The following is a 26502-nucleotide window of genomic DNA, read 5'->3' as shown; positions in this document are numbered from 1 at the left end:
GATAGAAAACGACATACAACATAGGTCCCAGGCCAGATGCAAACTGGGGATGTTGCATTTCATAATTGGCACATTAACTCCTGGGTCCAAAGAGGGGAGGGTTCTCACCTCTTTTTAACAATTCTACATCATAGCGCCACATAGCCAGCTCTCCAGCACCCACACTGTGCCAAACATGCAAGGGTTTTTCTCTTATTCTGTCAGCTAAAAGGCACACAGAGTTGTTAATCTGTACTTAATCATATGAACCACTTCTTTTGACCTATGTCCAATCTTTCCTTGGGTCTACATGCAAATTTACTGCTAACTTTATGAGGTATCCTACTAAAAAAAACTGATGGAATATGGTGAAAATATAATTTTACACATAAAGTTATACAAGGAGACAAAGGAGACAGAGGAAGTTTATGTCCTTAATATATGAGATGCCACACTGAATATTTTTGTGATAAAGTTGTAGGGACGAGTTTGGACAGCAGCAGTGAGTGATTACTCCAGCCAGAAAAAACTGTAACACCCACATTAGACTTCATTTTATGCCTCTTATACACTTATCAGGCTTATCACTGATTATCTACTACATGGCTTGGTATGGAATGTACAAACAGGAAGTACAATTCAGTCATGGTTTCTGTTCAACCGTATCTCTTCAAACATAACTTCTGTGATAATTCACAAAAAGAGATGACTCACTGTCATTCTGGACCCCAGTTGGTTGTCCTGCCTCAGTCCTGGGTGTAGGACGGTCCCTCAACAGAGGTGGATGGACAGGCCAGCAGCTCTGCAGGGCAGCCTCCAGCAGCAGCCACCTTCTCCTCTGCCCGCAGACACAGCTCCTGCAGGAAGTTGGCTGTCTCCATCACCAGGTCACTCTCATCATCTAATAGGGAGGTTAGATACACAGGTTAATTACTTGTATTTGACACAAGAGGGCACACTTTACTGTAAATAACACAGTGGTCTGACATGCAGCACTGTGTTAGGACTACTATCCTACTGCTGAGGTGGATTACATTTTGCTGCATGGGGCAACACCTACATCAAGCCCACTCAACAAGCGGCCCTTGGGCCGGATATAGCCCTTTTGATTTTTTCTATGGCCCGCAAGAGGCTGCCTGTATGGTATTGGTTATGTCTTTTTAAAGCACCTAAGTGCTGTGATTGGCTGCAACAGGATTACACCTGCAGAGCACCTGCCATTTGCTCAGTCAACCCTCACATTGCATTCTGGGCAGGCAGGCCACCGAGAAACTCATGTTAGCTAAGCTAACAAGAAGCTTCAAAATGTCTCTCTCAAAGCTAAAGTGACATAAATTTGATTGTGAAAATTGCCAATTCTAGAGCGAATCGACTGACAATTATTTATTTACTATGCCAGCTGCAACAAGTAATATGAAGTAAATGTGTTTATTGTGCAACAAATGCATTGCTGTGATGAAAGAATACAATGTGAAGAGGCACTTCAAGTCAAATCATAGCTGGTTTTCTGCCAGTTTTTCTGAGGGCTCAGAGGAATGGAGAAGGAAAGTACAGGGACTGCTAGCATCTTCTCAGTGGAGTCAAGTGGCCCTTGGTCTCTTTTGCACAGAACAAGGGAGAAAAGACTGTCTCGTTTTTTAACAAGCGTGAAATGGATTTACAAAAAGTTTGCCTGTTGGTTACTGATGGTGCTCCAGCTATGATTGATAGAGGGCAAGGGCTGGTGGTGAGGCTATCAGCCATAGCCCCACATATGCAGTTTTTAAACTGTATCATTCATCAGTCTGTGTTGTGTGCAAAGCTCAGAGGTGATCTGAAAAACACCATGGACACTGTCATGAACATTGTGAATTTCATTCGGTCAACCTCCAGCTTACAACATCGCCTTTTCCATCTGCTGCTTGCAGATACATTGCCAAACACACTGACTTACTCGTCCATAATAAGGTCAGATGGCTCAGCAAAGGAAAGGCTCTGGACTCTTTCTGTGAACTCCACCATAAGATTGTGTCTTTCCTTCGCATGTGTAAACACAAATGGGCAACAAACCTCTTGGAGTGCATGTTGGATGAACAGTTTATGGAAGAAGTCTAGTTTCTGTGTGACATTTTGGACACTTGAACGTTTTGAATGAAAAGTCTATCACTGATTTGGTTGAGAGGCTTTGTGCCTACAAGACAAAGCTAACGATTTTCACAAAAGACCTCATGGCAACAAAATTGCTGCACTTCCCTCAACTCCATGCATTCATGAGCACAGCACCTGGGGCACACATAACTCTCATCATGACAGACATTATGAGAAAATTGACTGAGAACTTTACTGAAAGATTCCAAGGTTTCAGCATTCCCATTGAGGTATTGCAGTTTGCTCGTGACCCATTTTCCATCAAATCTGAGGCAGATTTCCATATAAAAACAAAAGAGGTAATGTCTTGTATTGATGAGAGCATCTTTCAGATGGATTTGGTTGATGTGCAGTCTTCCTTTGCTTTAATACAGCACTTGCAGTCTGAGGGTGCAGTGGACTTGTGGTCTAACCATGTTAGCCAATATCAGTACCCCACAATAAGGAAAGTGGCCTTGCTAATACTGACAGTGTTTGGATATACTTATGCTTGTGAGTCTAGCTTTTCTCATATTTGAATTTACAGCGAGAAAGTGAGCTGTCTATATCTATATATTTGTAGTGTATGATATGTAATGATGTTTTTGTATGTATGTGTTATATTTCGTATTTTTTGTTTTTAGGACCCCCTTGAAAATGAGATGCTACATCTCAAGGGGCTATCCTAATAATCATAAATTCAAATATGAATGCCATCAAAACAAGGGCACGTTGATCCATGACTAGTTGCATGAGTGTTGCATGAGTTTCTCAGGATTGCACTACTTATGAACTTAACTATGTTAAAATAGCAAAATCAAGGCAGTGTAATTTCTCTCTCTGACTCAAACAGGCTCAAAATGACAGAAGTCTGATATTTATGTTAGTTCTATATTAGTAAATCACCTGATTGAGGCATGTAATGTCAGTAATGTAATGTGAAAATGTAATACCTCCCTGTCATTCTCATTTCTCACGCATCCTCTATCATTTCCTAGCTGTCAATGCACAAAGATAAATATATCTATTAACATTATACTCTAAGTTGTTTGTAGCCATTAAATGACAAATGATTCTGTGTGGTCCACAAACCCCCACTTATTTTTCTATTTGGTGGGTCTGACCTAAATGAAAAGTGAAGAAATGATCAACATTGTTCAAAACCTATTCACATGGAAGATGAGAATGAGGAGGATGAGAGGGAAAGAAACATGTCATGTAAGGGGAACAAGCCTGGACTGTTCTAATATATAAAATATGAGAGACAAAATACACAAACTTCTGTAGTTGTGTGTAGTTGTGTCAACAAGCTAAGGTGCAGGACAAGATGTGTGTTTGATAGGAGGGAGACTTTAGTAGGAAAGCTAATGTGGGTTGTTGTTCAGAGTCTGTGGCTCTTGTATCATGTAGCAGGATGCTATAATGCTCGGTGTAATCGTCTGCTCTGCTTGTGATAGAACACTGACATTACTGCTTTATGCAAAGATTTGATTGGCTATATTGAAGTAAGGTCTCCATTTAAATGCATAACTAACATTAGGAAGCACCATAATCATATAGCAGCTTCAGAATTTTTACCTTATCTTGAGGGTATTTTTGTAGAGGGGCCCTGTGACAAAATCCAATTTTAATACCTTTATTATTATTATTTCAGTTGATATTATCCTCATTTGGTACATATTTTGAAATATCTTTGTGTTCAATCAAATAATTGAAACTGTTTCTGGGGATTTAAGCTAAATATAATGAAGTTGGCTCTGGCAGTCTGCCATGTACTTGATGGGTACTTGAGAGAGAAAAGGGAGTAACCTTGGGCATCCATATACCATACTGTATATCTCCAGAACACACTTTTTACCCACAGGTGTATGGTACATAAAACAACTGTAGAGCACAGATAAAAGATGAGGACCTTTCAGCTCTTTCAGCCTTGGAGTGTCCCTCTCCTGATTGGCATCCTGCCCCTGCAGGGACCTGCACATCCTTTTATGGGTGAACCAGTGAAGCTTTTGGCAGGTCAAGCTGCAGTAAATCACCTTCAAAGCAAAACAAAGTAGCATTACCTGGAGGCAATTCAACATGGAGATTTTTGATGACATGATTAAATTACAAAAAGACTTACTGCTTTACAAAGGGAGCATCTCTTGTCTGCTCCCCTCTCCCCACATGTAGCACAGTAGTCAGCGTCCACAAATGCCATCTGGCCTGTCAGGGCCTGGGTCAACACTGAGAACGCTGTTGGGTCATTGCCCTGGCAACAAGATGCAATGATGTACTAAAGTTATATCAACAACAGTGATTAAAAACAAAGTGATTACTCTCTATGTAGAGAGTCTAATGGTTTCTGTTTCTATTATTATAACTGATTTCAGGCCCCCTTTCCAATAGTGAGTTTTCTGAGTTTGTTCCTAGCGTACTTGCTGTAGTTGTCATTCTTCCTTAAGACAAGGGTGAGCAGTAGTGGATTTCTGTTGTGTGCGTTCATGCACAAATAAACACACACATATAAACTCTAATCCACATCCAAACCCAAACTAATGCCTGCTCATCCATTCCCTGTATTTACGTAATGACTGATCATTAAAATTTATTTGGATTGAACTCTCCGTGCCCTAGTCTCTGATCGAAGCCCTGTCCTTAAGGAGCTATCAAGCCAGCATCCCAGAGATACCATCTCTAACAAATGGTCCTTCGAACCGGATCAATAGTCACCTTGAGGACAACATGGAATTGGAGCATAATGATATTGCTGACATGTCAGTGCACCCAAGAACTCAGCAGGAGAGACATCCACCAGCCTACTTTAATGTTTATGAAGTTGGATATCGACCTAAACCGGCGACTCAGACCTATCACCCAACAGCAGTAGCAGAAGCCGACGTGCCTGGGGACTGTGCAATCACAGGGAAACGCTAACCTTCTCAACAGTCATATGTCTCAGCTTCCCAACACAGTAAACCAAGGACCCAGATTAGTGCACACTCTGTATCAGGATGCTCTACTATGGCAGGACTAATCGACCTTTAAACAGCGATGTTGGAGGAGAGATTAAAGTGCATGGAGCTGGCATAAATGCAACGTCAGATTATAGAGGAAAGTCTGGCAGAGGAATGGTGTCAACTGTTGGATGCAAAAACATGGGAAGATAGATATTCTCAGGGAACAAGACAAAGATGTCAGTTAGATGAGGAGGCTCGTGCAGCACATCAGACTAGAGAATCAATTACTAAACAGTTATTGATGCAATATCATCTGAAAGAGAAAGAAATGGAAGTGGAGAGAGCTTCCCTTATTACTGCCTTCCTGAAGGACCAAGACGTGAGACCCGCTCCTTCCAAACCTGAGTATGACAAACAAAGTGATTTGACAGTGCAGCACAATACCCAGAGAGCAGTGGGATACCCACAGCATTCCACACCTCTGGGACTGCAGTATAACACCACAAGCATTACGAACACCAGGCAGCCACCTTTAAACCTACCAGCTGATACACTAAAGACAGCTGCCCCCCACTCATCAACACAAGCCCTGTCTGCTGAATTAGACCCAGGTCCCAGCACTTTACTTGTATCTCAAGTACAGCAGATTCCTCCTGTAATGGGTCCACCTCCAACTGATTCTTGCAATGTTACTCAACCAAGTGTGGGTCACCCTGCTGCTGTCTACCATCCATCTGATGCTGTCAAACAGGCCCTACCTCAGCAAGCACTCCCAACTAGACCATATGTGTCACCCAGTCAAACTTTGCCTTACACGCACACATGGTTCAGGCTGCAGGATACAATCAGACAGACTAGCCGTAGTCCCACCCTGCCACATTTAATGCCAGAAATGACACTGCCTCCTTCTGATCCTAGAACAGTCACTAACATGATGGAGCTGCTAATTGCTACGTCATATGGAATCCCAAAGCCTGCCCTACCTTATTTCACAAGTGGAAAGGAGTCTGCTTTACACTACTCAAAATGGGTCTGGACAGTCTGCTTAGTGGCCATACACATCTCACAGAGCAGTTCAAATACCAAGTGCTCCTGGAGCACTTAAAGCTACTGAGCACTTACAAGCTAGCACAAGTATATATGCACGACCTCAGGCCATATACCACAACACTTCAGGCCCTCCAGGACAAATATGGCCAACCACGCCAACTCGTCCAGAGTGAGCTTGGTGCCATCTTGAACTCTCCACCAATAAGAGTAGGCGACCCAGAAGCCTTTGACAACTTTGCCCTGTCAGTACATGCTTTAGTAGGCATGCTCCGGTCTTTAGAGGGTGAAAATGGCTACAAATTGTGATGTGGCTCTCATGTTGATAGGCTGCTGAGAAAACTACCGGCCAGCTATCGTGATGGGTTTGTTGAGTACGGTCTAAGTTATGGCATACTGAGAACTGGAACTGACAAAACATACACACTGCCAGACTTCTCCTCATGGCTGCAAGTGAAATCACAAGCCAAGCGTATATCCAGTAGAGTAGCTGACATGTTTCAGGACCAGACCAAGCAAGATAAGAAAGGCAAGAGGATGCAAGGACACCCCTCTACTGTGTACTACAATGCAGATAGCTGAGCCAGTAAAGTGTGTCCTCCAACTCCAGGTCAGAGTACCAGTTCCCCCAATTCTAAAGCCAGGATGAAGCCTTACTGCCCATACTGCAACACCCGTGAGCATTACCTCAGTCTGTGCCCCAAATTCAAGATATTGTCTACAAGTCAGATTACAGAGTGGATTAAGGACAAAGGCTGCTGGCACTGTGGCAGGAATCATGCACCTGAAGCATGCACTCTGAAGAAGCCCTGTAAAGTCTGCAAGCAGCAACACCTCACCCTGCTGCATGCAGTTTGTCAACAGGAGCCCAAAAAGGTCTTGATGGTCAGTGCCACTCCAGACACCATTTACATTGACCGCCCAAACCGTCCTCAGAGAGTCATGTTAAAGGTGGTGAAGGTCCATCTGCACAATGCTGAGCTCTTCAGCTAACTAAGGAGCCAGAGATACTTCCATTGAGAACTGTCTGTCATGATGTGATCCACCTAATGGGAGCCTCAGTCTCTTTTGAAATCTCTCCAGCACATGATCCTGAGGCCAGATATAAAATCCATCATGCATTCACAGTGGAAGAACTGGGCCTTTCAGAACACAGCTATCCAGTCAAAGCACTCACGCAGAAATACACGCACCTGCAGGGACTACCACTCTCACCGGTAGACAGACTATGTCCATTGGTGCTCATTGGCTCTAATTTCCCCCATCTGTTTGTCCCTACACAACCAGTGAGTTTGGTCCTCCTGGGGGTCCACTAGCGGTCTGTACTCCCCTTGGATGGGCACTGCAGGAGCCAGCTCATCTTCCTGCTGAGGAGCAACAGTGTCTCTTCACCATATCTCCAGCTTCTGACCTTATCCAGCATGTGGAAAGGCTGTGGAAAATTGACATACTGCCCTATGCCAACGTGAAAACTGCTATACATTCTAAGGAAGACCAGCAAGCTCTTGAACTACTAGAACAGTGCACTACTAAGATGGATGTGGATGGTGTGAAAAGATATGCAACACCTCTCCTCCATCGCAAAAATAGCCCCATCCTCCAGGCACTCTCGGCGCTGCTCCCTCAGCTACGGAGCACAGAGTGTAGGACAGCCAAAGATATGGAGCAGGTGGAGACCTACTGCTAAGAAGCACAGAAACTGGAGCTGGCAGGGTATGTCAAACAACTGTCCCCTGAGACTGTCGATTCTTTCAGTGAGTTGTGGTATCTACCACATCATGTAGTACATCACAATGACAAGGCTAGGCTTGTATTCAACTGCTCATACCAATATGATGGGCAAACCCTCAATGGCCAACTACTGTCTGGTCCAATCCTGGGGCCTTCACTGCTTGGTGTCCTCCTCCCCTTCCGAGAACACACAGTGGCCATAAGTGGTGATATCAAGGTGATGTTTCACCAAATTCACCTACTTCCAGAGGACAAACCCCTACTTCGCTTCCTTTTGCAGGCAATGAAGAAGGAGGAGGAGCTGAGTGTGTATGAGTGGCAGGTCCTGCCATTTGGAACAACATGCAGTCCTTGTTGCGCCACATATGTGCTCCAGAGGCACGTAAAGGACAACAGCCAGGGCAATGAAGACATCCTAGACACTGTCAAGAGAGCCTTTTATGTCAATAATTGTTTGCACAGCATCACAAATGCCGACAAAGCTAGGAACCTCATTAACCGAACGCGGGAGTTGCTATCCACAGGAGGTTTTGAGATAAGGCAGTGGGCTAGCAATATTCCATCAACTGTAGAGCACCTCCCTGTGGAAGCCAGAGCCGCCAGCACAGAACTGTGGCTTTCCCAACATAGCCAGGACCCAGAAGAACCACCTTAAGTCTCCACTGGAACTGCCTTATATGACCCACTGGGGTATCTTATACCATACTCAACATGAGCTAAAATCCTTGTCCAAGACAGAAAGCAGAAGTTGGCTGGGATGAGCAGATCCAACCCAAGTCATTACTGGATAGATGGAGACAGTGGGAGGATGCATTGGTGGACCTACCCCACGTGGAGATGCCAAGGTGCTACATCCCGCCAAGTGCAGACAAAGGCAGGGTCAAAAGGGAGGCTCATATCTTTTGTGATGCCTCTGAAAGGGCCTACGGTGCAGTTGGCTACCTACGGACGCAGGATTGCCATGGCAACATCCATGTGGCCTTCGTGATGGCAAGGTCAAGGGTTAGCCTAACTATGTGCAGCTCTTGCAGGAGCACAGTTAGCCAAAGTGCTGTGTACAGAGCTTTCTCTTCCTCCCAGTGATATAAACACTATGGACCGACTCAACAACAGTTTTGACATGGCTCAGATCCAATTCGTGCCGCTATAAGGTCTTTGTTGGTACTCGGGCTGCTGAAATACAAGATCTTACTGAAGAGGCAAACCAAAGATATGTCAACACCACAGATAACCAAGCTGACGACCTTACTTGGATAGATAGAAGCAGCCAAAGAAGAAGAGCAGGATGAGTTAAGGAAAGCTGTGTTCTGAAGGGAGCACCACCTGCAGCAGTCCGAACACAATGTCCATGTCCAACATTGACAGCTGGGATGATCTCATTAAGGCCACCCACCAGTTCCTCCAGAGGGTGGCCAATAGCCACGAGAAACCTGCCATGACTGCTGCAGATGCTTTAGCTGCAAAGCTGCATCTCCTCAAACAAGCTCAAGATGACAGTTTCTCAGAAAAAGTGCAGGTTCTAGCTGCTGGTAAGCCCATCTCCAAGCAAAGTTGCTCCTGAATATGATACCCCCAAGCAAACTACACATCCAGTGATCTACTCAGAAGACGGCAATGACGACATAGCCAGATTCTTGCAGACCACTTCTGGTCCAACTTTGTTCATCACTATCTGCCTGACCTCCAGAAGCGATAGAAATGGCAGAGGGACACTGACAACTTAACCACTGGGCAAGTTGTGATCGTGGTTGATTCTCAACTACCCCGGGGCCAGTGGCTTATTGGCAGGGTAATCAAGACCTGTCCAGGTGTGGATGAGGCGAAGATCAAAGGACAGACGTAACTTTTGCCTGTTGCTCGACTTGTAAGACTGCCAGCATTGGAAGATGATGAGACTTAACAAAGTATTGTGTAGTCTTCCCTTCCTGAAGTACAAATTTAATGCTTAAATTTGGGTTGGGTGTGTAGGAAAGTCTGGTTTCTGTATCTATTATTGTACCTGTTTTCAGGCCCCCTTTCCAATTGTGAGTTTTCTGAGTTTGTTCCTAGCGCACTTGCTGTAGTTGATAATGTCATACTTTCTTAAGACAAAATTTGTTGTTATTCTGCACATTTTTCCCTGGGTGAGCAGTAGTGGATTTCTGTTGTGTGCGTTCATGCACAAATAAACTCACACATATACATTCTAATCCACATCCAATCCAAAACTAATGCCTGCTCATCCATTCCCAGTATTTACCCAATGAGTGATCATTAAAATTTATTTGGATTTGGATTTATTTGGATTGAACTCTCCATGCCCTACTCTCTGATCGGAGTCCCTGTCTTAAGGAGCTATCAAGCCAACACCCCCGAGATACTATCTCTAACACTCTAACATACAACATCCTCTATCATCAACTATTATCCACTGTTATAACACTTTTCACCCATTGCTCTTTAAAATCAAAGGCCTTTTGCTAAAAATGATATATTCTTCACTTACAATCTCTACCGGTGCAATGCTCCTCACCAGCTGCTGAAGCAGTGTGGCTTCGCAGTACGGAAACTTCCTGATGCAGTCCCGAATGAACTTCTCCTGGTACTGTGGGAAGCCGTCACAGTCTCTCCCCCTCAACAGGCTTGGGCCCAGCAGCAAAAAAGCAAGGCATTAAAAAATGTCATTAATTTTGACTTTGATTACAGTACAGATTTTGATGCTCCAGGAGTTTTCCCTTAGCATGACCAAACTCAAAGTTAATCATATTTACTGAGCACATTTATGCGCTACATACTGTAGGATCCATTTTTTCATTTTTCTTCTGTGCCCCCATTACTCTGAATAATCCTCAGAAAAGTTTTCAAAGGAGCAATTTCTTTGGTAGAAAGCAGTTCCAATGAAGATCTTTGGCAGTGTTTTCTGCAGGTTACCCAGAATAACAAGGACATTGTTTTTGGAAAGACAAGTTGCTGTAGAAATGTAATTTTTCATTACTGTGAGCACCACAAACTAATTTCCATTCACATGCATTGCATCGTAGTGGAATGAGGTGGGGTGGTAAACTCTCAGAAACAGATATCTTAAAACCTGGCCAAATAAAACCAAATTATCTTCATGGAGAGATACCACTAGAGGAAAGTGAAAAATCCAATACTTTCATGTTCGACTTTTGATTTTTTGGGCCCTAATTTGTTATTGTTACATTTGTCTACCTTGTCTTTAATTGAGCTGCAAAGAGGAACTTCTGTTGCTATGTGACAGACAATAAAGCTTATTGAACCTTGAATCTTGAATTTTTTAAAACTTGACACAAGCACAATCTCTTGGTGCAAGTGCACATGAGTGTGATCAACTAATTTTTGTAATTTTCATGACCATTGGCAGTAGTGTCATCCAGGCACAGTGAAGTGCAATGTAGAAGAGAGGCTGAATCATTTATGCTGCTGCTTTCAGGCATTTAATCAACTAAAAGGAACAAATATGACATTTTACAAATTGTTGTGAAAATTGATTTTTCAACAAAATCCAGTCCCTGGATTATTCTCAGAGTCAGATGCAAAGATATCAGTCAATTTCAGCTTAGTTTAGCATGACAATGCATGTAAATTAAACTGATGTTATGCCTCTCATCTGACTTTGGGTTTGACAGTTACCTTTCTTAATATGTCTGAAAGTTTAATTTAAAGGCCCAATCTGTGATCCAAATGTAAACAAAAGGTCAAAACAGCACTGGAACCTGCTGTCACACTCAAATTGACTGACTGAATAACACTGGAATTAGGCATCTCCTAAGATACATGTAAACGTCTCTGTGATAGTTATTCACAGAAGGACGTTATGAGTAACTTTAGGTTGCAGAGGCTTGCATATGAGCCAACACATTGACCTTCCAACAATGCATCATGCACACCTGATTATCAACCAAGTTGATTGGTTGATACAATCCCTATCAAGATGTGCGTCCAAAAGAGAGACAAAAACAAATGTGAATGCAATACACACAAGCTTAAAAGAAACAGCCACATGTTCCCCTGCATGCAGCCCAGAGAAGCATAAATCCAGCTTTACTTTTAATTAATGCAATAACACTAGACACCAATTAAATCTGAGTTATTAATGCTATTAAAGTGGTACTTCAGTGTTGCACATCCATAATACTAGGGGACTTACACAAGACAGATAAAACAAATGGTTAAAATTGAGCAGCAGAGGCAGGAATATAGTTTTACTCCCTAGTATGGGTGTGAGTTTTCAAAACACAGGGTCATTTCCATAATTGCCACTTCATAACATTATTCATTAGACCCTCCCTGCTTGGCAAACACACATCTTTCAAACTTAATGCCCCCTAACACACACAACACAAGCTTTACTTTAAAAAATGCGTCTCGAAACCTAAACTGACATTACCCCAATGACATCACTCACATCACATGACATCATCAGACGTGTTTTCTCACTTCTCAACAATGCTCCCCCAGAGCTACATGAAAGCAGTGCCCATGCCTAAAGGCCTCACCTCTTGACAAGTGCGTCCAGCTTGTCATCCCGTTTCTGTAGGAAGGCCAGACATTTCTGTAGCACGCAGCTTATGTAGTGCATCTTCATGGCCAGGACCTCATTCATGTCTTGCTGTTTCACACACTGCTCACAAAGCAGGTCCATCACCTGATAACACTTCTCCAGAGCTGCCACGTCCACCAGCACAGGGTTCTCCTTCACCAGCATGACTATCTGACAGATTGGACAGTAAGTTGGACAAACATTTCTGAGCAGAGCTGTTCTAGGGACAGAAATAATCTCTTGTTTATTGAGACAGGGAATATGTACAGGACATAAGTAATTCCATCGTACATTGTTTTTCATAGTTTATGCATAGTGTGCTGTTAACACCACATTGCTTACACGTGGCACACTGATGCTAATAGTAAAAGAAACCAGACACTAATCCCTTATCCTCTGGAAAGGAGCCCATTTAATGTCAAATAGAATGTCAAATAATGGGCAAAGAGTTTTATCAGTTCCCTCAGTTGGTGCTACTAAGTTTAGTTTAATATATAGCATGAGCAAGGGTACCATAAATATATTTAACATATAGGCAATCAATAACGTGACAAAATATGGAGGACCTGGCAACCTAACCTAAAACAAGAGTCTAAAGCCATGCTCACAACTCTGTGATGCTGTACTCAAGCTAGCGGGCACTGACTATGTTAGTGGGTAGTGTTAATCATGTCCACCATCTTAGTTTAGCATGTTAGCATGATAAAATTTGCTTATTAACACCTAAGTACAGCTGAGGGTGAAAGGAATGATGTTAGTTTTGTAGGTATTTGGTCATAAACCAAAGTATTGGGCAAACTAGGAAATTATGACCTGATGATGACACAGACTGAAAAGCTACAGGGATCAAAGGCACCAAAGATTCAGTTTTGTTCTGGTTTAGCTGTAAGAATCTCTGTGCCATCTAAGATTTTACATCTTCAGTGCAGCTCATAACCCAGGTATAGCTGCATATCATCTGCATAACAATGGTAGGAGATATTGTGTTTTCTAAAAAAGATGAAGACGGTCAAGACAATGGAGAGAATGAAAGCAGCAGAGGGATCTAAATAATAAAATAGTGTACAAGAACAAATCATTAATCACCCTCAGGAGAGTGGACTCTGTGTGCTATGATGCAACCTAAAACTTGACTAATATTTGTCCAGGATGCTGAATATGTCCAAGAAGGTGGTCATGGGGTGTATAACTATATGTTATCATTAAGAAAATGGGACATCATACACCCTCGCTCAGGCAACTCAGCCAAGGTTAATCAGACCCTGGCTTGACCCAGGAACATTGGCCAACGGATCACTCCTCCTTATCCAAAACCATCTGGAGGCCCACTCTGCAGCCTCCATTGTGGACTTGGTGGCTTCCCTTTTTGCAGTCCCAGTGACGCCAAGTAGAGAGTAGACCTTGCACGGTGAGTCCAAAGCCTACACACCCAACTTCAATAGGCTCACAGCAAGCCCTCCAGCCTCTCCTCCCGCACTGATCCATCAGCTCCTGGTACTTGGACCACTTCCACTCATTTGCCTCTTCCATATGGTCCACCCAGGGAACTGTCAGCTCTATAAAGAGCACCTGCATTGAAGAGGCTGATGATAGCACCACATCTGGCCTCAACAAAGTTGTTGTAGTGTGGTCCGGGAAATTGAGCTGCCTCTCCAAGTCAACTCACAGCTCCCAGTCCAATGTAGGGGTGAGCAGACCAGCTGCTGATCTGGGCTGTGACTGTAGACACAGCCGCAGATGTGCTTATTGTTGGCTGCGGCTTTGGAGATGGCCTCTGCAACTGTCTTCAGCACCTGGTCATGTCGCCAGTAGTAGCGGCCCTCCTCCAGGGCTGTTGGGCAGCTGCTGAGGATGTGTTTGAGTGAACCTTTTCCTGGGTACAGAGGACATGCTGGAAAATCACTCTTGCCCCAGACATGGAGATTTGCTGTGCTAGGTAGGACATCATACACAGCTTGGACCATGAACTTGATCTGATGGGGTTCTGCCAGCCAGATATCAGTCCAGGATATTTTCCTCCAGTGCACCTCCCACCTTTTCCATGCTCCCTGCTGCCACATGCCCACCATGCTGCTGGTCCATTCCTCCTTGACACCTGCCTGCACTTCCTCCAGGACTAGATGGTGTCTGTTCTTGCCATGGGCCCTATCATAGCGAGGTTGTAAGATGGCTCCCAACACTGCCCATCCTGTTGCCACTGGGCCCACCAAAGCCCTGTGTCTCAACAGAGATTCTGTCCACGTGCTGACGCCACTCTAAAGTCCCTGGAGTCCCAGTCGAGCATTCCTACTCTTGTGCGAGAAACCCTGAACTCCTTGTTGAGACTGCTGACAGTGAGTTGCTCCTCCCATACAGTGCTGCACCGCTTAGGCTGCGCGGCAGACCCAGGCACCTGTGGAGGTAGCTACTCTTCCTCTCCAGGGTCTCCACTGTTGACAGGGTTACCTCTTACACCACAAGAGGCCAGAGGACTCGAGGTAAGATTCCATGTTTGTAAATACAAGCCTTGAACCTGCCAGGTAATGAGACTTACCTGGCACCACTACTAATGTGGTGAGCCAAGTCTCAAGCTCCTTGATGGTTACTTGCAGAGAAATCTGATTTCCATCCAAAATCACAGCTTTAACATGACTGTATTGCCTGTCTTTCAGTTTGTGATTCTTTTTCTTTGGGATACTCAGTTTTACTGAGCTTGATCTAGTTGGGCTGCGCATGTGGCCAGAACAAAGGGCCAGGTCTGTATGTCCACACAGATGCCTGACCCCAGGCCTTCATGAAGCCGCCACTGCTGTCACTGTCACTGAAGACCAGTGAAAAGAGTGCCAACTTAGTCAACGAGAATCCGAAATGGACTTCAGCTCCCAGCAGGCTTAGCAAACTCGCAATTATGTGTAATGTCTGGCTTGCTCAAACTCTTGTCTCCCATTGGATGAGACCCACTAATAACCCACAAATGGTGGTGCTTGGATTCCCCCTTAGTGGTTGGAGCATCACACCCCTCTAGGAGTAATTCATTAAGCCTAATCACCTTTCCTTCCCCTTTTTCTCTTTTCCGTTTTTAATTTTCTTTCTTACATTGTGTCATCAGAAATGACCAAAGAGCAGTAAATGATTGTGCTAAGGTTAATGCCTTGAAGTATGATGTTTGATATGTAAAGTTCCGAAGTGTAGCTAGACTACTCAGAAGTCCCCTGCCCAAATGTTACCTCAGTTGACTGCCCAGATACCAAAGCCCTTCATTCTATGACCTGTGTGAACTGTTTCACCCCTTTTTTTTCTCAGGAATATATGGACTGTGCGAAACCCTCGAATTACTCCCAATTCACAGAACTGTTTGGCCCTTGGGTTGCTCTAAAGACTGTAGCCAGCATTCCATTCTTCAGACCAAAAGGAGGAATGTTGAGCAATGCACGTGGCCAGAATAAAGGGCCAGGTCTGCGTGTCCACACAGCAGCCTGACCCCAGACCTTCCTGGGTCTCTCACTGCCTAAAACCAGTGAAAGCAAACTCGAACCTACGTGTGACATCTGGCTTGCTCAATCTCTTGTCTCCCATTGGACAAGACCAACCGATAACCCTCAAGGGGTCCTGTGACATCACTGAGGATATAAAGTTGACAGCTGAGCAGAAATCAATGCTTTTTGTGTGGCTCATGTGAAGGCCTGCAATCTCTCCTCGCTGGTCGAGGAGATGCCAGTGAAAGCAAACTCGAACCTACGTGTGACATCTGGCTTGCTCAATCTCTTGTCTCCCATTGGACAAGACCAACCGATAACCCTCAAGGGGTCCTGTGACATCACTGAGGATATAAAGTTGACAGCTGAGCAGAAATCAATGCTTTTTGTGTGGCTCGTGTGAAGGCCTGCAATCTCTCCTCGCTGGTCGAGCTTTAGATTTCTTTGTGTTCATCCCAAACGTAATTCCTGGATCTGAAGAAAGACTGCTGTGCAACCCATTAAGAGGGTTATATTTGGGCAGTAATAGGTTATTAATAGTGGGTTGATTGCTAATAGTTTGTGATACCACGGACTGCATATTATTGCTGCTATAGTATTATTGCTGCTGCTGTTGGTTTTGGTTGTGTTTATCACACTAAACTCATTGTAGTGCTTGTCCAACTGCTTGGACTGTTTTGTGTTAGCTTGCCATTGTGTGTGTCATTTCTCTGTGGAAAAAAAGCAAGTGCCACTTTCTCCTCACAATCACTGAGATCTTTTGTTCTTTGGTGCTGTCACCCTCTTTTCTCTACTAACCCCACCTGCATTTACACACACACACAAACATGCACACACACACACACACACACACACACACACACACACACACACACTACTCTGCAGTCAGAAATGTGTTGCAGAGCAACCAAGATGCTCAGCATTGTTTGACACCATTTTGGTGATCAGAGGCATGTGGCTGATGGTTTTCGCCATTTAATCACAGCCCCTGCTTAAATCTCAAGGTCAACCCCATTGACCAGAACTCTAGTATTATGTAACCCCACGTGGTTCACGCCCACCATCTTGTCTGGAACTCTCGCATGCCTTGACCCCATGTGGTTCACGTCTGCCATCTTGTTCCTCCTCCTTTGTCTTTCACATGCCCCCCTGCACATGCACTCTCTCTCTCACACACACATACACACACACACATTAATCAAAATTAATATTTTTTTATTATTAATAATATTTTTTGGAAAATATTTTTTTTCATATTTGATTTCTCTAGCACTCGCCACGCATATGTGCAGTGTCATTTGTGAAGGCAATTCACATTCAAAGCTCCAGTGTGGGCTAGTAAGGTTGTTGTGGTTTTGCCCCAGAGTTAATAGTTTTTAGATCCCTAACATTCACATAGCTGTTACTCACCAGAAGTGGTGAAGCCATCTTATTGACATGCAAATAGGACAGGTTGCAGGGTAGAGTAATTAGCGTAACACTCACAAGCCACAGGCTGAGGCCTTTCACCTGTGCATTTTTGTCAGCAGTGTGGCCAATCACAACTTATCAGACCCACTGGATATTGCACATTTACCTCAAGGACAATGAGTCGCCTGAACACTCACATGACCGGAGCTGAAGCTCCTCAGGGAACAGACGACCTAGCCCTGCAAGATGTGGTCTCCATCCTCCTCCACTTCTCCACAGAGAAGGACAACCTTGACAGAAAGGCTGGTTGACATGACTCAACCAGCTGAATGGGAAGAAAGAGTGCCCCCTCACAGAAATGCTGGGCCAAATGTTCCTTCTGCAACACTGCAGAACTCAGCTTCAAGCCGTGGAGGAACAAGAGCAGTATGCCCAGCTGCAGTGCAGCTACCATGCTGTGCAGAGCAACAAAATGAGCCAGCACCAAGAAGCACAGGACTCCCACACTGAGGTGGACGTATGCAACAGGATATCGAAATCCTGCATGCACGGGTCCAGGAAACCCAACCAAGCACAGAGGGCTGCCGCAAAACGGTCCAGGCCTGTCAGGTAAGTACAACTGCCAACACAGCCACACAAGGGACTCACAGCACAGCCCCGGGCCTCAAAGAAATTCACCCTCTAGACTCCCTCTGCCACAAAGAGCCAGCCGAGTTGGACGAGGCCACTCAGTTGCGCCTGGAACTTTGGGCCACACGGGTAAGGGGAGCGACCATGCGTCGGAGGTATGAAGTCACCCAATTAAATGAGCTGGCCACTCCAGCTAACCGAGAAACATGCACTAGGAGCCCAGCAGTCCCCAGTAGTGTAGTATTTGACCTCATCCTCCTTGATAGCTACCAAGAACCTCCACTGGCTCACGTAGCGGACATAGGGGCCCGCAGTGCACCCCAATCCATCCTTAGTCATAACACTCTGCGTTACAATAGAACTCTGTTCTAATAGCTTTGCAGATATTGCTAGAGCGATGCTCACCCTCAGCAAGCCGCTACAAATCAAAACCTGCAATGTAAGCATCACCAGCTAGATGCAGAATAAGTCGCCCATCACACAACGTGTGTGTGTTGACATAACCTTTCAAGAAATGTCTCTTGTGCATCCCATCAACATCTGTATCCTTGATACAGAGCCATTACTCATTGGCCAGAACCTACTGGGCCAACTGGCCCCACTCATTGACTGCCACTGTGGACATATTTGGGCTCAGGTTGACACCCCAAAGCCACTTGGTCCGGAGAGCACCCCGCTAGTCTCAGACAGACAAGTTGCCATCATTCAGGAGTCCAGAGACCCCTTGTCACAGCTCATACCTCTTCAAGAGCCTGATCTTGGCTCTGATCCTTCCATGCTGCTCGTGATCTCATGCTGCCGGCTGGCAGCCAAACTTCCTTTTGTGACCACAGGTATTTCCTTTGCTTGCTGAAAAATGTGAATTCAGCAGTGCACAGCCCCTGTGTGGTCGGAGGCATAAACCTTAATGATATCTCAGTCCCAGATGCACTCCTAGCTCTCTAGTCTGAGAAATCCACTATCAGTCAAGACCTGTACAATGACCTGTGTCAGTGCAGTTCTCCTCCATTCTTCACGCAGCAAATTCACTGCCTTCTTTCCACGGGGTCACCGCAAACCTTTATCAGAGCGATTTGGGTATGCATCCTCTCTGGATTGGAAAGTAACAAGTCATCCACTTTATGAGCGTTGTCCCTTAAGTCCACCCCTCTTTCTGGGGGTGGACCTTCTTGTCAGGCTCAGTGCCCAGCTGGAAACAGTCAACCAGGTTCTGTGGTCCCAGGCTGGCACCAAAAATGATTCCCTGACCGTAGAACCTGAACACGTCGTCAGGTCCGACCATTCCCCAGGCATGTCTAGTAGCCAGCGAAGTTGATGTGGTTATTCCTGCATAAACAGCAGACATCCCCATCTGCCTCATGTTCCTTAGGGGACAGAAGATGCCTGGTTCACAGGCATTTTTCCAACCTTTGCCCTGCTTCTAGGAACTCAACCTGACAGTTTGCGGCATGCCCCTGCTTGAATTGAATAATCGTTCAGCTGTTGTTTTGAATTCTGATTCACATCCCAATTCAGGTGACAGTGCAGTGACAGTGCTAGGGATGTTGACTGACAGCTCAGTTCATGACTTCAAGCTGACCGTGCCTGTCATAGAAGAACTGCCTCCATCCCTAGCCAGAGATGACAGTCTTTACAATGTCCTTATCATCTTACTGACCAAAATGATCACCATCACCCACCACAAAACGCTGCAGAGTAAAGCAATCTGGAGCGCTGTTCTGGGTCCCAAAGGTGACATGGTTTTGTATGCTTTTGTGACTCAGCCAGAAGGCCTCAGGTGCTGACGGGACCCAGTCACCACCAGAGGGACTCTACCGTGGATTTGAGACTGAGATCGAATCAGCAGCTCACAAAAGTAGCACTGAGGATGGAAGATGAGAGAGACATGCTTCAGAAATGGTTCCGCGATTTCCGGCTGCTCTTCTCTAGAGACTCACATGATTGCGGAGTCACCGACCTCCACATCGTTCACATTTCTACTGACCCAAACGTGCTATCAACATTTGTATTCCAGTAAATTATCCCACTGGCTGCATACAAATTGATCCAAAGGATTCTTGACCAGTTGCTGCAGAAGCAGATCATCAGGGATTGCAACTCGACATACAACTTGCCGATCTGACTGGTGTTAAAGCTGAACAGCAAATGGCACCTCACCATCGGCTACCACCCACTGAATAAGCAGGTCCCACTTTCCCACTGGCCCATGATCCACTTGGATCAGGAAACTGGCTAAGGTGAAAGGGGCCCACTTCTTTTCAACTGTGGACATAGCCAACGGTTTGTGGACAATGAGAGTTGACCCAGATGACCAGTAAAAACTCACCTTCTCTTTCGGCAACCGCCAGTACACCTGGAACCATTGTCTATTTGGATGCACAAAATCCCCAGCCAAGTTCAACATCTTCCTCCACTCGACATAACAGTAGTGTCTTTGAGGATTTTCCCTATTTGGAAGTCACCTGCCCAGATGTCACTGCCCAGACACCAAAGCCCTGCATTCTATAACCTGTGTGAAATCTTTTGCCCCTGTTTTTCTCAGGACTGTGTGAAACCCTCAAATTACCCAATTCACAGAACTGTTTGGCCCTTGGGTTGCTCTAAAGGCTGTGGCCAGCACTCCACTCTTCGGACCAAAAGGGGGAATGTTGAGCCATGCACGTGACCAGGTGTGCGTGTCCACACAGCAGCCTGACCTCAGACCTTCATGGGGCTCTCATTGCCTAAGACCAGTGAAAGCAAATTTGCACTTACGTGTGACATCCAGCCTGCTCAAACTCTCATTTCCCATTGGATGAGACCCACCAATAACCCACAAGGGTTTCTGTGATGTCACTGAGGATATAAAGTTGACAGCTGAGCAGAAGTCAATGCTTTTTGTGTGGCTTGTGTCAAGGCCTACAGTCTCTCCTTACTGGTCAAGCTTGTGTTCATCTCGAACATAATTCCCAGATCCGAAGAAAGACCGCTGTGCGACCCAGTAAGAGGGTTATGTTTGGGCAGTAAAAGGTCATTAATAGAGTGTTATTTTAAGCTTAATTACTAATTGTTTGTGATACCATGGACTGTGCGTCCAGTTGTGCTACTGCGAATGCTTTTGAAGTATTATTGCTGTTGCTGTTGGTTTTGGTTGTGTGTATCACGCAAAACTGATTTTGGTGCATGTCCAACTGCTTGGACTGTTTTGTGTTAGCTTACCATCATGTGTGAGACTGTTGGTTGCCGTTAGTTGAAGTCAGACCATGGCCCATGAATAAGGACAATAGCACGCTATGTCTCTGTGGAAATAAGCAAGCGCCACTTTCTCCTCATGATTGCTGAGATCTTTCTTCTTTGGTGCTTTCACCCTCTTTTCTCTACTAACCTCACCTGCATGTACACACACACGCATGTTTTGATGGTCACACACACATGCTTCTCTGCAGTCAGACATGTGTTGCTAAGCAACAGAGACGCTCAGCATTGTTTGACACCATTTTGGTGATCAGAGGTGCCTGGCTGACTGGCATGTGCCATTTAATCACAGTCCCTGTTTAAATCTCGCGGTCAACCCTGTTTACCAGAACTCTCGTGTGATGTAACCCACATGGTTCAGCCCGCCACCTTGTCCGGAACTCTCATGTGACTTGACCACACCTGGTTCACATCGACCATCTTGTTCCTCCTCCTTCCTCTCTGACATCCCCCCTGCACACATACTCACACATACACACATACACACACACACATACACACACATCTCTACTAGTGCTGTATGTTATTTTGCTGTTTAATACCACCAGGTAAGAGCTCAAATTCAAACCCTCACTGTTCATCCTATAATGTTAATATCCCTCAGATGTTGACATTCTTGGATGAATGACCTCAGAGTGGTGACCATCATCATCATCATCATCAATAATTATCTTTGATAATTATTAATATATATAATTATCTTTGATAATTATTAATGATCAATAACCATACTCGCTCCTAACTGAGTCCCAACAGTCTTTACGGTAACTTGACAAATGTTATAGCAGTGGGGATTCTATGTGGTGTGGCTCTTCTGCTCTCATGTTAGTCCAATAAACTACCAGTCACATCTTGCCAGGAACTGTAGGAAGTGACTAGGGCTGCAACTAATGATTATTAGTTGCATTTGTCAGCAAATGTTTGTTTGTTTTTTTTTGGTAATAAAATAACTAAATCCATCATTTGATTATGAAAATAGTTGCCAAATATTTTTTTGTCAATCAACTACTTGATTAATCATTGCAGCTCTAGAAATGATCTCCCTAAGTAAACTCCATAAAAGTTGAAATTAAAACTACCTCCACTGTTCTCATCACTTGTTTATGAAACCTTACTGCTGACAACGAATAACCTTCTAGCACATAAGTTAAGATGTTTGTTGGATGGTTTGTAATCTCATAATGAACATTGCAGCCTCTAGGGATTGCTAGCAAAACCCTGCTTCACACTGACACACGCACATACACTCACATAGTGGGACACACAACCACAGTCAGGAGAAAATAAAATAGGGATGTTCCTATGAAGCAACAGGCCAGTGCAACTGGGAGTGGGCATGCTCATTAGCAGGCCTCACCTTGACTGGGTTGAGGTTGGTTGTCATGATGATCTTGTGCAGTGGTCCTGCCAACCCAGGGGGCAGTTTGGGCTCCCTCTCCAGCCCCTGTGGTCTGGTGTAGTAGTCCAGCCTCACCCGCGAAAAGAAGTTGTTGATTACTGTTACACAGTCATGCTGGCCTGGAAGAATGTACAGGTGGAGATGTAATCAGCCTTACAGTCACCAGTAACTAGCAGTACAGTCTTTGCCTGTCTCACCTACAAAAGCTGCCATCTGAGCAGCAGTGCGACCCACAGAGTTCACCAAGTCTGTCTCTGCTCCTGCGTCCAGCATCATAGAGGTGATGTCCGTCTTCCCTGGAGGAAATGGAATCAGTGGTTTAATAGTAAGAAAAACAGCACAGGGTGCATCAACAAATATTAAACTAAAATGAGAGTTAATCTTAGTTTTGTTAAACCAGGATCAAATTCATGAAAAAGCAACCTTACAGTAGCTGCAACAAACTCGAGTAACACACACTGTGGTACCTGATAGGCCGGCAAACATGAGAGCGGTGTATCCATATTCATGCTGGTTGCAGTTGACATCCGCCCCATGCTGAAGCAGCAGACGACACATATCTGCCTTGCCCTTATAGGCTGCATGCATCAGTGGAGTCATGCCATACTAAAGAGACAAAAGGGAGAGGGAGAGAAAATATTCAATTAGGAGTGAGTTAATATGTATGCTGATGAACCTGGAAAAATCAGGTCACAAATTAACTTGCAGTAAATGTCAGTTTCAATAAACTGCCAGCTTGAGCATCCAAAATGTGGCAAATAATAATGTCTTAATATGCAATAATGTGTCCTGGGTGAATTGAAAATCAAGAGAGACATATTTTCCCCCCAAGTCAGGGTTAGTTCACAGGAATAGTTCAATGTTTTGTAAAGTATGTCCATTCTCTCTCTTTCTGAGTTAGACATGAGAAGATTGATATCAAAGTCATGTCTATTTCAGGACAAGGTAGTTTCACTTTAGCATAAAGGACAGAATCACAGGGCAGAGCTAGGCATTGTCCAGTGTTCAAAAATACAACTTCCAACAACTCCAAAGCTCACTAATTAATACAATGTATCTTGTTTGTTTAGAGACACGTGTACTGTACTGGGGAGATGGATAAACAGTTGTTCAGAAAAAAAGTAAATGTTTTTCCCAAAATGTTGAACTATTCCTTTAAATTTCTTTATATGACTGTATTTGCAGGCAAGCCTTTCAGAATAGTAGACCCTGATTGGCAAACACCAAACAAGATAAACCTGCTGAGTGGACACTCATTTGCTGAGTGGACCTTTCAGTAAATGAAGCAAACTGCTCTCTTAGAGGAGCCAATCAAGAGTTCAGTTTTGATGCATAGTTAGGGACTGGGGGAGGATTATGCATTTAGGTGTTTTGCTAAAGGTAGTGTAATCAGAATTTTTTTTTTTGGTGGATATTTTAATTTTTTGTCAACATGGATTTGTGTTTTGTTTTGTATTTTCATTCTTCCCTTGTGAAATTAATGGTAAAAAAAAGAAGAAAAATCAGATTTATTATTTGGAATCCAGGATGGGGTGACAAAAATTGTGCACCTTCAGCCTCTCAGCAACAACACAAATGCCTGCCTGTGCCTGGTTTATTCATGCAGAGACCGTGGTAATGACTGTGCATTTAGTAGTTCTTGGTTTAAAAACAAAGAGTGGCTGGAATAGTTGGTAAATAGGAAACACCATTTTCTCATGTTTGCCATAAACTTGGTGATTTTTAATTTCCCCTCTATATTTGTTGGCTATTTGAAAACTGTTGTTCCATTAACTTATTAAGAAATGAAGTACACCATCTTAAATTTTCAATTAATAGTAATAACCCTTGGGAAGGTCCCCCCTCCACATCCTAATAATTTTTGTACAGACCCTTGGGGCGGCTGTGGCTCAGGTGGTAGAGTGGGTCGTCCACTAATCGGAAGATCGGTGGTTCAATTCCCGGCTCCTCCAGTCCGCATATCAATGTGTCCATGGGCAAGATACTTAACCCTGAATTGCTCCTGATGGCTGAACCATCAGTGTGTAAATGTGTATGAATGATTAGATTTCCTCTGATGGGCAGGTTGGGACCTTGCATGGTAGCCCCTGTACCATTCAGCGTATGAATGTGTGTAAATGGGTGAATGTGATTCATGGTGTATATGCGCTTTTAGTGGTTGGAAGACAAGTACAGTCCATTACCATCTACCTTAGTTATTTAATTATTATTTAGACTTTTTAAAAATGAAGATGAAAGTCATTTGCATCATAAATTTTCCTAAATTTCTTGAATCTTGCCTTACATCACAAACTGTTGTTATATGATGACTGTGAGGGATGTTATGTGAAGCACCTGATTCTGACAGAGAGGCTGCCTGAAGAAGCCTGTGAGCTACATGTAGTGGTGTGTTGCTATTATCAAACACCTTCGAGGGCTGAATCTGCCTCTCATGAGTCGTATCCATATGTCTCCATCACAATGGATAACATATGTTACAGTGCCATAACTGTTGCATTATGAGTGGGGGGTAACACATTTTGTAACAGGAGCTTCAGGTAATTCAATATCACTTTGAGCACCACAAACCAATTGCCACTGAGCTCCACTGTATCAGCAAATTAAATTCAAAGAAAAGACTTTTTTGCGGCAGTTTCTCAGTCTTGGGATCAGGGCCACATACAGGGTCACTTCATAAGCACATAGGGTCCAGGAGGATATATATCCACAGTGTAGATGTTTTTAGATAAAAATGGCTTTTCATTATTTCCATTTAGGAAATCCTGGTCTTGAAAATAATTTAGAAATGTAAATGATACTCAGTTTACAGGACAACACTCTAATTGCTAAGATCATGAAGATTTGGGGATGTAAAAATAAGGATACAATAAAGAAATAGTTGAAAAACCGAGAGTTTCTTTAAATATTGATGTCAGTGTAATTATATTGATATATTGATTTTAAACCTAAATACATAAATTATTTTGCCATGAAAGTTCATTTTCTAGCTTGGAACCAGTATTTTGAAAAGAAACCTCTTAAACTTACTTTCTTCTTTTTTAAAAAATTGAAAGCTCCAGAAAAAGGTAATGTAGTAGATCTTGAGTTTAAAATACTTTATAAACTTTTATAAACTTCCACAACAACTGTCATTTAAAAGGAATATGTCATCTATTTTCATACCTCATCCAGACAGTTGACTCGTACTTTGTTGCTACTGAGCAGCTGGGTAGCTTCATGTACATCTCCTGCAGAACAAAATTATTACAGCAAAAATCAGATCAAACATCAGTACAGTTCATGTGAATTTGGTAATGTTTTATCTTCCAGGTCTGTAATTTCTGAATAATTCTCTAGTAATTTCCTGAGAAGTTTCCAAGAAAGAACTATACAATCTGGTACTAATTATGGGGAAATAACTCCATTTAAACTTAGATGAATATTGACTCATTATTATTTTAATATTAGAAACTTTAGTCATATATGTTTCATTGCATGCTTGTCTGTAGACAAATGTTGCATGTTCAGCTGACCTGCTCAGCATTTACTAACAGACTCCCTTGGTTATATAGACAATTGATTAACCACATGTACAGTATATCAATTGAACAGTGTCTATTTTTCCTATAATCACTGCCGAATTACATAGTCTTTCAGAAAACATCAAAGTTATTTAAAAGTTATTTAGAAATGACATACACATAAAATACGATTACAATGATTTTGTTGTACAACATGTTGCTGTGGCCTCCCAATACTCCCTTTTCTTTTCTAATCTACCGCTGATGTTTGACAGTTACCAGACAACCAAAGCCTTATTGCAGACAGCTTAACAGTTATATTACTGGTTTTAAGCAATGTCTATAAAATTATCTAAATCTTAAAATGGTCCAGCATATGGAATTAAATGTACAGGTATGCACCATGTTTGATTTAATTTAAGTTTTAAGTTTGAGTTAATTCAAGTTTTCAGTACTACTTACCAGCAGCAATAACTTGCAGGATTTTCCTCTCAGATGCTGACAAATCTCCCTTCTGAGGTGTAGCCAT

The 26502-nt window shown here is 43.6% G+C and overlaps 1 protein-coding gene across 1 annotated transcript; it reads right to left on the bottom strand.

Annotated features, from left to right (window-relative positions):
• Window positions 1-725: 725 nt before the first annotated feature.
• LOC137198113 (ankyrin repeat and MYND domain-containing protein 2-like) lies at window positions 726-26502 on the bottom strand. The gene is made up of 10 exons (XM_067611773.1): window positions 26436-26502; window positions 25636-25700; window positions 22941-23079; window positions 22671-22769; window positions 22432-22592; window positions 12302-12516; window positions 10288-10423; window positions 4208-4336; window positions 3998-4121; window positions 726-880 (listed from the first exon to the last, which is right to left on the bottom strand). Exons 1-10 carry the CDS (start codon window positions 26500-26502, stop codon window positions 726-728), a joined length of 1290 nt encoding a protein of 429 aa, XP_067467874.1.

Source organism: Thunnus thynnus, chromosome 15, assembly GCF_963924715.1.
Source record: "Thunnus thynnus chromosome 15, fThuThy2.1, whole genome shotgun sequence".
In the NCBI taxonomy this organism is placed as follows: Eukaryota; Metazoa; Chordata; class Actinopteri; order Scombriformes; family Scombridae; genus Thunnus; species Thunnus thynnus.
This window is presented reverse-complemented; position numbering and strand designations above follow the sequence as displayed.

What these genes read in the sequence shown, in the direction of transcription:
- LOC137198113 (XM_067611773.1), bottom strand. Translation starts at nt 26,502, where the DNA reads ATGGCTACACCTCAGAAGGGAGATTTGTCAGCATCTGAGAGGAAAATC. An exon ending in CCTGCAAGTTATTGCTGCTG is followed by an intron (nt 25,701 to 26,435) that starts GTAAGTAGTACT and finishes TTTGTTCTGCAG; the next exon opens with GAGATGTACATGAAGCTACC. An exon ending in CCAACCTCAACCCAGTCAAG is followed by an intron (nt 12,517 to 22,431) that starts GTGAGGCCTGCT and finishes CCAATCTGTCAG; the next exon opens with ATAGTCATGCTGGTGAAGGA.